This window comes from Castor canadensis, chromosome 9 (assembly GCF_047511655.1).
Source record: "Castor canadensis chromosome 9, mCasCan1.hap1v2, whole genome shotgun sequence".
In the NCBI taxonomy this organism is placed as follows: Eukaryota; Metazoa; Chordata; class Mammalia; order Rodentia; family Castoridae; genus Castor; species Castor canadensis.
Window position 1 is genome coordinate 39,802,298 of NC_133394.1, and position 15,706 is coordinate 39,818,003.

The 15,706-nt window shown below is 33.4% G+C and overlaps 1 protein-coding gene and 1 pseudogene across 11 annotated transcripts in view; one reads left to right on the plus strand and one right to left on the minus strand.

Annotated features, from left to right (window-relative positions):
• The window catches only part of Tbck (TBC1 domain containing kinase), a 229,759-nt gene that overhangs the window by 158,719 nt on the left and 55,334 nt on the right, over positions 1-15,706 (minus strand). For all 11 annotated transcript variants that reach the window (XR_012435639.1, XM_074041488.1, XM_074041489.1 and 8 more), the window contains 6 exons: positions 11,879-11,939; positions 8,282-8,343; positions 7,686-7,747; positions 6,586-6,734; positions 2,989-3,127; positions 2,059-2,158 (listed from right to left, as the gene is read on the minus strand). Coding sequence is in view for 10 of the 11 variants with exons in the window: in XM_074041488.1 (XP_073897589.1) it covers positions 2,059-2,158; positions 2,989-3,127; positions 6,586-6,734; positions 7,686-7,747; positions 8,282-8,343; positions 11,879-11,939 (573 nt within the window). In the remaining variant the exon portion in view is untranslated. The remainder of the gene's footprint in view (positions 1-2,058; positions 2,159-2,988; positions 3,128-6,585; positions 6,735-7,685; positions 7,748-8,281; positions 8,344-11,878; positions 11,940-15,706) is intronic.
• On the plus strand, positions 3,315-3,412 carry LOC141411184 (U6 spliceosomal RNA; annotated as a pseudogene).

Genomic DNA, 15,706 nt, shown 5'->3' on the forward strand with positions numbered 1-15,706 from the left:
AAATGAAAATAAAAGAAATAATACACTGTCTTAATTCATAAGTAAAATCCCAGAGAATCTACACACAATACTTAAATAAAAAAGTGATGTTGCCAGATATAAGATCCACATACAAAAATTAAGCATGTTCCTTGTCATGCTCAAAAAATAGCTAGAATAGTATTTAAAAAATATTTTGAGGACTGTGAACATGGATCAAGGGAGTATAGCACTTGCCTAACAAGCTCAAGGGTCCGAGTTCAATCCCCATTACTGCCCAAAATATAGAGATGTATAGTCAGATGGGTAACTAGATAGATGTACTTTTAAAATATATCTGCCACTATACTTAAGACTGTGCATTTACTATATGCAATTTGTACCTAGAAAATAACCATGAAAATACTTAAATCCAGCTAATATGTAAGCTGCACTATAGTATTTTTATCTTAGTTTTAAATGCAAAAAATGATGAATGGTTAGAGAGGTAGACAAACATGATAAAACAAAGTATTAATTATAGAATCTAGGTCAGGAGCTAGCAAGCTGTAGTTACACAGGGCAGATAATACACATTTTTACCCCTTGTACACCAGGTGGTATCTGCAATTACTCTTCTCTTCCAGGGTAGTACAAGGCATATACTATAATTGTGACTTGATTTCGCCAAAGATCATATCAACCCCTAATCTAGGCAAGAATTGGTTCACTATAAAATCTTTTTAACTTTCTACTTGAAAAATTTCATAATAAATGTTAGAAAAAATCATATACATAAATATATTCTATTTATAAGAGCAATATTAATAAATTTGAATTTACATCTGTAAAATATGGAGTCCTATTTCCTGAACATACCATGAATATAACATTTATTTAAATCTTATTTTATATCACAATTTACTTTCCAATGTCTGTATATTCATTAACAGAATTATTATGATTGCTCTTGTATATGATTTTTTTCTAACATTTTATTTTGAAATTTTTCTAACAGAAAAGTAGGAGGAAGTCGGCCAGTATGTTCAAGCTTGACTCATCTTCAGCAGGTGTGGCTTTTGCTACTGCCATTTGCCATGGACATGGACATGATCAGACTTGAGCTTGTGGACTTCTATCAGTGACTCTCTAAGGAGCTTCCAGACCTTTAATCTTGAACTGAGACTACATCATTGGTCCTTGTTTTGAGACTTCCATTTTCTTGAACTGAGCAGCTACTGAATTCTGGTTTTCTGCTCTCCAGTTTACAGACAGCCATTGTGGCACTATCTGGTCTCTGACCATGTAAGTCAGTATAGTAAGTCCATTACATTCATATATATGTGTGTATATGTGTGTGTGTGTAGGTGTGTGTTTGGCATAAAGTCTACAGTACATATCAATAATTAACCTTAGCCAATACTATAGTGCATTAATCCATAGTTTTATATGAGGTCTGGATTTCTAGCAAGAGAAAATCCTGAATTTATTGTCCTCAAAATGGAGAACAAATTTGCTCTAGTAGCCGATTTCTACAATCATGGTATTAATCAGGTTTCTCTAGAGGAACATAATATATATATATATTATATATAAATCACATATGCATATATATCATATATGGGTATATAGATTATAACATTAAATTAACAATTTAAAAAAATTTGATAACAGCAAGTATTGCTAAAAAGTGGAGAAATAAGAACACTTATTTGATGATGGTGAAAAGATAAAAAGAAAAAATCATTATTATAGATAGACATAGTGGCTCATGCCTTTACCCTCAGAATTCAGGAGACTGAATTCAGGAGGAGGATTAAGAGTTCAAGACCACACTGGGCTACATAGAGAGTTCAGCCTGGGCTATGTAGCAAGACCCTATCTCAAAAAAAAATAATTTTTTGTATACAATCAGGCAATAGGTATTAAAAACTGAAGTTATATTGATGCTATTATCCAGCAATTCTACTCTGGGGCACATATCTTACAGAAGCTCTCACATATTTCATAAAATTAGGGAGAAATGCAAGGCATCAAGAGTATCTTTAAGGTTTTAATTAAAAATAATATGAAGCATATTTGGCAGCATATCATTCTTACATTTCTTAGCTGACATAATGACAATGTCACAGTGGTATCATCTAACAGTGAGCTTCTATCTCGACCTTGTCCAAAGCTTTCTCCATCTTCAAAGAGAAAACTGAAAGAGATTAAAAAAAAAAAAAACTGTTTTAATGCACACACAAAATTCAACTTATTGTTTCTCCTAGCAAATAAAATTTTTCTAAGAAGTAAATTTTAGAGTGTATAGTTAATCTTAAAACTGGCTGAGGTTACTCCAACAAGACTTGTTTATAGAAATTTCTTGATTTGGTATAAATATGCTAGAGATGGAAAAAGCATTTCAGGAATACAAGGTGTCACTTAAAACTCTGTGTTCATTCAAGTTCAATACTAAAATTACTATCCAAATGTACTCCTGAGGAAGTTTACATAAATGAACAATGACAAAGAGAAGAAGCAAAAGCAAATTGAATGATAATATCTCAGGAAAGAGAATACTGGGTAACAAATGCTTGAACTACTGCCTATTTTTAACGAATACTTCAAAGCATTTCCTATTGGAATTTTTTCATCTTATTTCTGATTTTCTACTTAATGAAATGGATGAGTGGTATAATTGAAGTTAATGTCTAAAAATCAGTTTAAGAAGAGGAAAAAGTAGAAAACTAATAGTCTATCCAAATAATGTAAAAATTTAACAAGAAAAAAATGATCAATTTCTACAGTTACCTACAATGATCAAATCTGTCCTCTAATATAAAATTTAAAATTTTAAGACATTAGTAGAAGCTCCAGATATTCAGATTCATAATTTAAAATGAAGTGCAATGTAGTAATGACTTCCTATTGCTTCCAAAATCAACTAGTTGGAATGTCTACCAAAAGAAAACAGAATCAATCAACCTTTTTCTTTTTAGTGTTGTTACCAGATTTCTTTCATTTTCAAGAAAACTTTTCCTTCCTTACTTGGGGAGCGTGCAGATAGGTGGTTTGGATCGAATGATTTCCTTGTTCACAAGCTCTTTCTCCAAGTCACCACCAGCTAAACACCAAAGGTAGTAAACTTCTTCAATAGATCTTTCTGCCAGGTAATCGCTGCTTATATCTATTAATGGTGAATTGAAAAGAATCAGCAGTTATAATTTCTGCTTTTATTAAAAGGCAGTAGGCAGTAATAGCTGACATTCTGAAAAAAGGAAACTGAAGAACTGGTTATCCACCTAAGTTGCTACTTCACCTAACAACATATCAGATTGAAAAATCAAAACTCTTCTTAGATGCTCACTTCGGCAGCACATATACTAAAAAAAAAATTGGAATGATACAGAGAAGGTTAACATGGCCCCTGCACAAGAATAACATGCAAATTCATGAAGTGTTCCATAAAAAAAATATAAAAACTCTTCTTAGATCTGTAAAAGAGGTAAGTATATGGGGCAAACTATTACCCCCAAGATTGTATAGACAGATAGGGTAATACAAAGGGTCACAACTTTAGACTCATGAGCAATAAACATCTCAGGAACCAGTGGAGAGGTAGGATAATCTGAACTATAATTGCTGAATTCCTGGAGACTCAGTGTAGTCAAGTCTGAGCATTAAAACATTCAGTGGGGTTCAGTCACAGGGCAAACCCCACACTTCTGTGATTTTAACCTCTAGGTCTTACCAGTTTCTAACAGTAAATATTAAAGAAAAATGCCTTTGAACTTCTGGCAGTGAGAGGAAGAAATAGAACCATTTTGAAATAAGACAAAGCACTTTTCTTCTTAACAAGGCCTTCCCTAGGAGAAGTTAATTAGCCAGAGTCTAACTGACCTGAACAAAGGGCAACAACCAACTTTAGTCAGCTCTATCCTTCTCTGTGATGGTATGGCTTGAGAGAGAGAGAGAGAGAAAGCATTCTGTTGTCCTATTATTTGGTTAGTGAGCCTGTGACTGTGGATCATTATCCTCACAAGTGCTATCTGCCCTTAGGTGGGCTAGAATGGGCTGGAGTTGGGTATCTCTTCGCCTACATGGAAATGTGCTATTACTGATAGATTCTGATTCATCTTTTGTAACAGTATGAATGCTCCTGACTGAAAATAATATCCTTCTTAAAGTGGCTTATGCATTAAAAAAAGCTCCGAGATGAAGCTTGTCAAAATTCAAGACCGTATCTGATTCCGTACCTTTCTTGCCACAAAGTAAATTTTTTCCGCAAAAACCCTCTTATGAGAGGCAGACCTCTACTCGAACCACATTAGTCAACTTTATCTTAAGCCTGCTTCCTAAGGCAAGAAAAGCTAGAAAAGAGAAAATCTGGAAAATTTATCCCTATGTATCGGAGTTATAGAACTGTAGTTTTTACCTGTTGTATTGGGAAAGTAATAAGGGCAGAAAAAAAGCACTTGGCTAGTCAACCAACAAACACTGTCCCATCTCTCATTTTTTAAAGCAATAGCTGCCTCTTCTGAATCATCTGAGAAGTCCCAGACAGAATTATGTACCTCTTCTATGTTTCCACTGTGCTATGTCATACTGACCTTCACTTATGACAGTGATTATGAAATTCAATGTCTGAGCCTCTTCAACAAAAACTGCTGGGAAAACTGGTTAGCAGTCTGCAAAAAACTGAAACTAGATCCATGTATATCACCCTATACCAATATTAACTCAAAATGAATCAAGGATCTCAATATCAGACCCCAAACTCTAAAGTTGGTACAGGAAAGAGTAGGAAATACTCTGGAATTTATAGGTATAGGCAAGAACTTTCTCAATGGAACCCCAGCAGCACAGCAACTAAGAGATAGCATAGATAAATGAGACTTCATAAAACCAAAAAGCTTCTGCTCAACAAAAGAAATGGTCTCTAAACTGAAGAGACCACCCTCAGAGTGGGAGAAAATATTTGCCAGCTACACATCAGACAAAGGACTGATAACCAGAATATATAGGGAACTTAAAAAACTAAATTCTCCCAAAATTAATGAAACAATAAAGAAATGGGCAAGTGAACTAAACAGAACTTTCTCAAAAGAAGAAATTCAAATGGCCAAAAAACACATGAAAAAATGCTCACCATCTCTAGCAAGAAAGGAAATGCAAATTAAAACCACACTAAGATTCCACCTCACCCCTGTTAGAATAGCCATCATTAACAACGCCACTAAAAACAGGTGTTGGTGAGGATGTGGGGAAAAAGGAGCCCTCTTATACTGCTGGTGGGAATGTAAACTAGTACAACCACTCTGGAAAAAAATTTGGAGGCTACTTAAAAAGCTAGACATTGATCTACCATTTGATCCAGCAATACCACTCTTGGAGATATACCCAATAGACTGTGACTCAGGTTACTCCTGCACACCCATGTTTATTGCGGCACTATTCACAATAGCCAAGTTATGGAAACAGCCAAGATGTCCCACTACTGACGAATGGATTAAGAAAATGTGATTACACAATGGAATTTTATGCAGCCATGAAGAACAAAATGTTACCATTTTCTGGTAAATGGATGGAATTGGAGAACATCATTCTGAGTGAGGTTAGCCTGGCCCAAAAAACCAAAAATCATATGTTCTCCCTCACATGCGGACATTAGATCAAGGGCAAACAAAACAAGGGATTGGACTTTGATCACATGATAAAGCGAGAGTACACAAGAGAGGTATGAGGATAGGTAAGACACCTAAAAAACTAGATAGCATTTGTTGCCCTCAATGCAAAGAAACTAAAGCAGGTACTTTAAAGCAACTGAGGCCAATAGGAGAAGGGGACCAGGAACTAGAGAAAAGGTTAGTTCAAGAATTAACTTAGAAGGTAACACACATGCACAGGAAATCAATGCGAGTCAACGCCCTATAGCTATCCTTATCTCAACTAGCAAAAACCCTTGGTCCTTCCTATTATTTCTTATACTTTCTCTTCAATAAAATTAGAGATAAGGGCAAAATAGTTTCTGCCGGGTAGTGAGGGGGTAGGGGGGAAGAGGGAGGGGGCGAGAGGGGGGTAAGAGAGTGGGTGGGGAAAGGGGGGAGAAATGACCCAAACATTATATGCACATATGAATAAAATAAAAATTAAAAAAAAGAAATTCAATGTCTGTCTGCTTTCCCATTTTACACAGATGTTAAAGATTGACTTTTACTGTATAGTACTACTCAATATTTAATTGAATGAATGTTTTGCAAGTGTTTTTATCATGACTTTTGCCATGATTAATTTTCAGTGTAATATTTGCATGACTAAAACACTAAGAGTTATAATCTTCACACAAGAATAAAAAATTAAATACTATATTCTCTTTTATACACATATGGTATGGACTTTCTATAAAAATACGATTTTTAAGATCATTTATAACAACTTATATGGAATATTAGTAACTGAGAGGAGGATTAAAATTTCAGGTCAGTTATATTTTAAGCACTTCTAATCATCTCAATTCCCATGGAATTATCCATAAAATCCATGAATGTAAAATATACTATTGATAAATTAAAAACTGAAGCTAAGATAAGGGGACTTCCTTTACAACAAAGATGAGGTTATTGATTTTGTTTTATTTATCATTACCTTTATACAACTGACTAATATCCTCAGGCAGAGTTAAATCAGCACATCTCAGAGAAGATGAAAACAGACTGGCAGGTTCGATAAAGGGGGTGTATAAAGGTGACACTTCACTGAACACTTCATCCTTCATTAATTCTGTTGGGGTTGGCCTTAAGAAATATAATTTAAAATGTAGGGCATGAATGAAAGTCATAAAAATTTCCTAGAAAAAAGGGAAAAGTTAAAAGTCTTAAATACCTCATCAGCACAGAAAACAGCCAAGGTCTCCTTAGCAAAGTCTAGCTATATACCTTATATAATATTCAAATGATGGTAAATACTGATTTTTTAATTTTGTTGCACTTTTTGTACCATATGATTTATCATAAATCACTTCATAAAGGCTTTTACATTTTTTTACTTTTACCTGACTAAAATATGCCTACTTTACTGAATATCTTATTAAACAAATATGTAAACTAATACCTTTTAGATTTGCTTCCTACCTCTTTATTTTAATGTGGCATATTCACTCAAAGCTGCACTTTTAATACCATTCCTCCTTCCCTAACATGTCTTCATAAAGTTATTTATCTAAAGACAAATTAGAATACATTATTTTCAAACATTATATACTTAAGGAGCTTAGAAATCATTCTATAAGTAATAGTGAAATCATCAAATGAAAGTAAACTGGAACTTCAAAGAAATCCTTTCATATTATCAGCTATTGTTAGCTTATCTCAACTTTATGCACATTACCTGCTATAACACACATTGCCAACAAACTTTTATTCTCATTTCTATCATACTATTACTTGGTATAGGAATATTGACATTCCAGCTTACCAAATTTTCTACTTGGAGTCTAGGAAATGAACTAGTAACATCCTACTTGATATATATCAGACCTCTGTGCATGATTTAACTTTTAATTATCTTTTCTTCCACCAACAAAAAGTTAAAGCCCTAAATCACACTTAGGATATTATTGCCGTTATGTACTACTACATATGCAAAAGTCTTTATTTAACTCATTAGCATTGTAATAAATAAGAAAAAAATAAATTGATAGTATTGTAAAGGATCTCAGTATAACTTCAGAGTCTTAAAATATCAACCTCTTAGTAGGATGGAAGGTTAGGCACTTCTTCAAAAGATCTATCACATTTTCAGGAAGCTCCTAGAAAATAGAGAGAAAATTATTTTAAATGATACATTTCAGAAATATATTTTGCTCAAATGTTTAGAAAGTTTTGACTTTTTAAAAAGTCTTTGTTAGGACATTATACAAATTTATATTTATCTGTCACTGTGAAAAAGCAAGTCCCTAAAGAAAATAAGCATGATTTTAAAATAGCTTGCTACTGAATGCCAAGCAAATTAATAAATTTTCATTAACAGATTGCTATGGCTGACTGTTTTCCCCTCTAAAATTCGGTGTTGAAACTTGACAGCCTTTATTAGATGTTTGGGTCACAAAGGGCCTTACTCTGGGGAGTCAGATTTTGTAACAAAGGCTTCACTTAGCTTGCCCTTCTGCTTTGTGAGGACATGTGTTCCTCCCCTGCAAAGATGCAGCTCTCATGAGATAAACTTCCCAGCACCTTGATCTCCAAAATTGTGAGAAAATAATGTTTTGCTCCTTATAAGTTAACCAAGTCAGGTATTATGTTAGAATAGCACAAACAGACCAAGGCACAGATTAACGACAAACCTTTATAATGTCCAGACAACCGTGCTCTTCAGCCAGAACTATTACAGTGTCATCTACACAGTCTAAGAAAAAGAAAAACTATATGAATAGATTAAAATACATAATGCAGCTTTGGTACTTACAATAAAAAAAAAACTTCTAATTTTGCTAACTTTAGTGTTTTAATAAAAACAACCTAAAACACTAAATATTTATTTTTATTTATTTATATAATAGTTGTACAGAGGGGATACATTGTGACATTTACACAGGTGCTTATGATGTATTTTAATTAGATTCACCCCTCCCTCATTCTTCCTTATCTCTCTTCCCTCTTCTTAGAACAATTTCATTGTAATATTTTCATAAATGAATACAAAGTACATCTACTACATTTGCCCTCCTTCACCTTCTCTGTTTACCCTCCCCACACCCACTTGTAAACACCCCCAGAGAAGACATGTTTTACCTTTCTGTCCTTCATTTTTTTAAGTGTATTTGTTGAAGAGGGTTTTGCCTGGTATTTCACATATCTATATGTTATACTTTAATCAGCTTACCCCCCTCTATTACTCTTTCTCTATTGCCCTCCTATCCTATTATTCAACAGATTACAGTGCATTATACTACTAGCTTTATATACAGATGCAATGTGTTTTTCAATATTATTCAGTGTCATTCTTTTTTCCTCTCCTACCTCCCTGTAGTTCCCTCAGACCCACTAATACAATCTTGTGTTCAATTCTCTATCTATATATGTGCACACACATACATGTAAACACACACATATATGTAAAAAGAACACACATACATATGTATATAATTATCTTATGGTCTAGTTTCCATATATGAGGAAAAACGTGACCTTTGTCCTTCTGAGCCTGCCATACTTTAACATGATGATCTCTAGTTCTATTTTTAACTGCAAAAAACATAATTTCATTCTTCTTTATGGATTAATAATACTCCAGTGTGTACACGTACCACATTTTCTTAATTCACTCATCAATTGTAGGGCATCTTGGCTGTTTCCAAAGCTTGGGTATTGTGAACAGTGCTGCAATAAACCTGGGTGCCCAAGTAGTTTTATTATATCCTGGCTTACATTCCTTTAGGTATATACCCAGGAATAGTATTGTTGGATCATATCTTAGGTCTGTTTTTTATTTTTTGAGGAACCTCTATACTGCTTCAACTGTGATTGCATTAATTTTCATTCTCACCAACAGTAGATAAGGCTTTCTTTTTACCACATCCTTGCCAGCATTTGTTGTTTTTGTGTTATTGATGACAGCCATTCTGCCAGGAATGAGGCAAAATATCAATGTCATTTTGATTTGCATTTCCTTTAATGCCAAGGATGCTGAGCATTTCTTCATGTATTTATTGACTACTTGTTCTTATTTCTAAAAATATTTGCTCAGTTCATTTGTCCATTTATTCAGTGGGTTGCTGATTCTTTTTGAGGTTATGTTTTTTGAGCTCCCTGTAAATTCTGGTTATTAATCCCTTGTCAAATGGATAACTGGCAAAGATTTTCTCCTATTCTGTAGGTGTCTCTTCAGTCTAGTGACTGTTTCCTTTGCTGTACAGAAGCTTTTTAGCTTCATGTTTTGTCAATCCTTTCACTTAATTTCTGAGCTATCAGGATTGTATACATAAATTTATTATCTATGCATATATATTCCAGTCCCATGCTTTCCTGTAGTAGTTTCAGTTTCAGATCTTACATGGAGATCTTTGATCCACTTTGAATTGATAGTTCACTGTGAGAGACTGGGATCTACTTTCAATCTTCTAAAGGGTGGATATCCAGTTTCCCTAGCACTATTTGTTGAAGAGGCTATCTTTTTTTCAATTCATGCTTTGGGCTCCTTTGTCAAAAAATCAAATGAATGTAGCTCTGTAGATTTCTGTCTAGGTCTTTTGTTCCATTGGTCTTCATATTAGTTTTTGTGCCAATACCGTGATGTTTTTATCATTGTTTTATAGTATAATTTGAAGTCGGGTATTGTGATACCTCCAGCACTGCTCTTTTTGCTTAGAATTCCATTGGCTATTTGAGGTATTTGTGATTTTATATGAACTTTAGATTTGATTTTTCTATCTCTGTGAAAAATGTCATTGGGATTTTGATGGGGATTGCATTAAACATATAGATTGCTTTTGGTAGAATAGCCATTTTCACAATATTGATTCTGCTGATCCATGAGCATGGGATGTCCTTCCATCTTATGACTTCACTTATTTCTTTTCTTAGTGATTTATGGTTTTTGTGTATCAGTCTTGCACGTCCTTCATTAAGTTTATTCCTTGGAGCCAGGAGCCAGTGGCTCATGCCTGTAATCCCATCTACTCAGGAGGCAGAGATCAGGATTACGGTTCAAAGTCAGCCAAGGGAAATAGTTTGTGAGACCCAGCTCAAAAAAGGACTAGCGGAGTGGCTCAAGTGGTACAGTGCCTTCCCAGCAAGTGTGAAGTCCTGAATTCAAACCCCAGTACCACCAAAAAAAGAAAATTCATACCTAGGTATTTTACACTTTTTGATTCTACTGTAAACGTTATTGTTTTCCTGATTTCTTTCTCAGACTGGTCTTTGTTTGTGTATAGAAATGCCACTGAGTTTTGCATTGAGTTTTGTATTGATTTTGTATCCTCCTACTTTGCTGACCATGTTTATGAGATCTAAGTGTTTTTTGGTAGAGCTTTTAGGGTCATTCAGGTATAAGATTGTATCACAAACAGACATAACTCAACTTCTTTCTTCCCTATTTGAATCCCTTTTATTCCTTTCTCTTGTTGCATTGCTTTGGCTAGGAATTCTAGTAGTACATTGAATAAGAGTGCAAGAGTGGACACCCTTATCTCATTCCTGATTTTGGAGGAAATGATTTCAGGTCATTCCCCATTTATTATGATGTTAGCTACAGGTTTGTCATATATACCCTTAATAATATTGAGGAATGTTCCTTCTATTCCTAGTTTCTTCAAAGCTTGAAAGGATGTTGAATTTTGTCAAAACCTTTTTGTGCATCTGTTGAGAGGATGTGGTTTCTGTACTTGATTCTGTTTTGATGTATTACACTTATTTACTTGTGCATAGTGTACACTATATTTATTATTTGTCTATATTGTACCATCCTTGCATCCCTGGGATGAAAACTACTTGATCATGATGTATGATCTCTTTAATGTCAAACACTGAATATTAATAAAGCACAGATACTGAAAGACAGCAATGTAAGTAATGATAAAGCAGTGATTAAAAGAAGCTAAAGACATCCTCTTTTTAAGAAGGTCTTACTGTTTTTTCATGCTTATGAAACTATTTTTATTATGTAGAATTTGGAGAATGTACACATATTTTATCGTCTCATCATTTCATTATATGGGTTAGTTTATTTGGCAAAATGAAGCTAAGATTATTACCATTCAGGTTCAAATTCATTAATAAACTCTATTTCAGAAGGCACTTCCTTAAGCTTCCTTAATCTGCACAGTTAATTCTCATAACTGATAATTAGAAACTTCAAGAAAATGAGACATTTTCCTACTTTGGAAGAATATATAATCACCTTTAGGCTATGTTATACTGAAGAATAACTGTAAGATACTTACCCAAAGTAAGCACAAATTTTAGTCTTTCAGAAATATCCAAGCTCTGAAATAATTTTCTTCCCTAAATACAATGGGAAAAGACATTCTTATTAATTCTTACTTTTTTTCCCAGAAGGTCTTTCTGTTTTCATTGCTGAAACGGATTTTATCAGGTATCTCCATTTATCCCAGAGCTTTTATTGGCTTTTTAAAGTCAGCTCCAGTAAAGAAAAATTACTGGCATATATATGAGTATATTTTAAATGTTGAATAATATTTAATATTTAAATGTTTCATATCTCTAAGAATTATTACATTCTAGTTTGATCTCAAGTACTGTGTTCACTTTTGAAACACACACACACACTTCACTGTATAGAAGTATCCCAAACCACCAGAAGTATTATCGTATGAAAGAAGCAAGATGCTCCCTGGTCATCTATCCAAGTAATTATCCACCCAAGTAATCCCTACTTATGCATTATTATTGAGAAACATCACATGAGAACCCTTCTTCCTCTCAGAATAACTTCAGATACCCATTCTTTGTGTTCCTATTTCACATGGTGTTTGGTGCTGGGGAGTGAATACAGGATTTCAAGCATGCTATGTAAACATTTTGCCACTGAACTACACCTCCAATCCTTTTTAAAATTTTATTTTCAGGCAGGTCTTGCTTAGTTGCCCAGGCTGGCCTCAAGCATGTGATCCTCCCACCTCTGCTCTTAAATAGCTGGGATCAAGGTGTGAACCATCATGCTCAGCTAATTGGTTCCTTATTAGTCTGCCTCAGGAGAAACCTTGACATTGAGTCTAGAGTCCAACACATATACCTCCAAAAATTGTATGTCCAACAACAATTGTGTAGCAAGTTGGATTTTTCCATCAACAAATAGTTATATAACTTGGGCAAATTAACCACTTTAAGCCTCACTTTTGTCATCTGTCAAAACTGTACACACTCAAAAGTAGTGATGAAGATGATACAATGGAAAAATGCTTCAATAATGTTAGCTATTATATTTTACTTATCACAAAGAAATTAAACATATTATTATTATAATTATTGTAGTTATAATACATTATTATAATGTATTATTATTTTAAATAGATTTAGAAGGAGGCTTAAGAAGACAGCTCAGTCTTTACACAGAGAAAAATAGAAAATATATTTTTAAACACTTGAGATCAGAGGTACAGATAGAGAAACCACCTGTAGCATTCCTATCTCTATCCATCTCTTGTGCTGTTATCGTTAACCTTGAAGAAATGCAGGTTTAAAACTTTTAGGGGTCTGCCATATCTTATATAAACATCTTTATTTACCATTCAGAATCTCCTCGGATATAGGTCCAACATGTTTTTTTCATCTAATTTCTTACTATTTGCCTACCCTATTTTGCACACACAATGAAGTCATTAAATCAGATTACATGTGATACACGGAATACATACACTCTTACCTATTCTGGCCTATACGCTGTAACTAATGACTCTTCCTAACAGTTATATTCTGAATGTGTCTATCATTCTTCCTTTATTTTATTATCACTCTTGAATGTTAATTTCATAAGTAAAAGATTTTGAAATTCAAAATTATTTTCTGTCAGAGTATCTGCATGCATCTATACTGTTAAAACATGTAATGTTGGAGTCTTTATTCCCACTTCCTGCATGAGGAGCAGGAAATGTTTCTCATCTCCTCCCCCCACCCCAACTTCTCCCTACTTTACCCTGGTATACTAAAATAAAACCATGCTAAAACTTCCCCCCAAAAGTGTAATGTCAATCTAATTCTCATTCTTTAAAGGCAAAATGTCTTTTGTTTCTTTTGTAGGCTTTAAGATTTTCTCTACAATATCAATAAAGACATCATGGTTTTACCAAGCAGTATAATATTTTAGCTAAAGAGCACAGGAGGCAGATGCATAAGTGCATATGTGTTCATCCACTTTTTGTTATATAACTTAGACATGCTGCTTAACTTCTGTGTACCTCAATTTCCTAACCTGTACAGTAGTGATAAAAATTAAGCTTCATAAGACTGCTCTGAAACAGATTGACATAACAGGTATAAAGAAATTACAAAACTTCCTGCCTTTTTTATAAGTACTCAAAAAATGTCATCAATTATTTCATTATTGGTTATCTCTTAAAGACTTAGTATACAGCTTTTATGTATTTTCATTGTTACCGTTAGTATGATTTTGTTTTTTTCCAATTCAAAGAAAGTGAAACCTTTTGAATGAAGGACTTTATTCTCTACTTCTGATACTTCTATAATACAGATGTGAGAACACCTGGATATACCTTCCCTATATTTTACATTTTCAATCTCTTTGTGCCAAATTCTAGGAGAATTACTCATTTTTATCTACTTTCACTTTGTCCAGTTTTCCATCCATTAGAGTCTTTATTTTAATAATTGAATATAATTTTCTTAAAATTCTAACTGGTTCTTCTCAGTAACTGTTTTATTTCATAGATTCTATAATTATTTCACATGGAATTGTTTCCTTTATAGTTGAAAGAACACATACATTCATTTTAAAGTACAGTAAATGATACAAGTTCTTCTATTGTTTCTTCTTTATTGCAAGGGTCATCTTTACATGTTTGGTGTTTCTTAAGTACTTTAATATAAAAACTTAGATTAAAAGATCTTAGATCTTGTAATACACAATTTTCCTACACATGTTTCAGACTATGAAAACTTCTGGTGGCAGAGCAACTGTACTAACTTTCTGGGGACATGTCAAATGCTTCCCAGCAAAATGGTTTTGGTATGACTTCTCATCTATTCACTTAGAATTTCTAGTTAAGCAAAAGTTTCCTTTGTTAGTTGCTGGTACAATGTCCAGTTATATCTTAATATTTTCTATAAAAAAATCTACATTTTGGTGAGGCAGAAAATATAAGCTTAAATATAGTATGTCATCTTTAAGTTGGAGGTCCAAACATGAGTATCACTTAAAGTGCCATGAAGCTCCTATACAAGAATTCAAATTTCCTTTCTTTGAATTCACACAGCTCTTTGTATTTATCTTCAGAGCTTATAGATTTTAAGTTAATTATGAGCACTCAGATAATGTGTGTTAATCAGTTTATCTCTTGCTATATTTGTCATGATGGCATATACAGAGCAAATACTCATGAATATTTATTGAATTGAATTACTCAAGTAAAACATACCAGATTAGCAAAAAGCTTAGATATCTGTGATAGTAATAAAAAGTAAAAGCTGTATATTTCACATTTATACTTATGTATACTTCATGCTTGTTCTAATAAAAATTTTCATTTCAGCTGTAATTTAAATGAAAATATTTACTATTTGCTTTCAACAGTAAACCAGCATATTAAAGAAACAGTCTGGAATTTTCCTTTAGAAGATGCAGTGTCAGTATTTAAGCTATCACCTTGTGAATTTTTTGATACTGTTAATAATAAAAGTAACATTTAGAGATGGCTTGCCATCATGTACTATATACTGAGTATGTACATTATTTCATTAAATTTTTCTGACTTTACTAGATACTAATATGATTTATAGAAATCAATTCTAGACATTAATATTAAGGAAATGCAATCATGTCTTGAAAAGTCATTAGTTTGGATCTGGAATGTCCCCCAAAAGCTCATTATTAGAGACTTTAGTCCCTAGATTGGCATTATGGGAGGTAATGGAAAGTTTAAAAACGGAGGGCTTCGTGTGCCCCTAAAAGAGATAGTGATAACCCATCTTCTCCTCTATTTTAATGTATATTTTCACCATGACTAGTGGCCTGTGGCTTCTTCCATGGACTCATACCTTTGAAACCATGAGCCAAAATAAACCTTTTCTCTTTT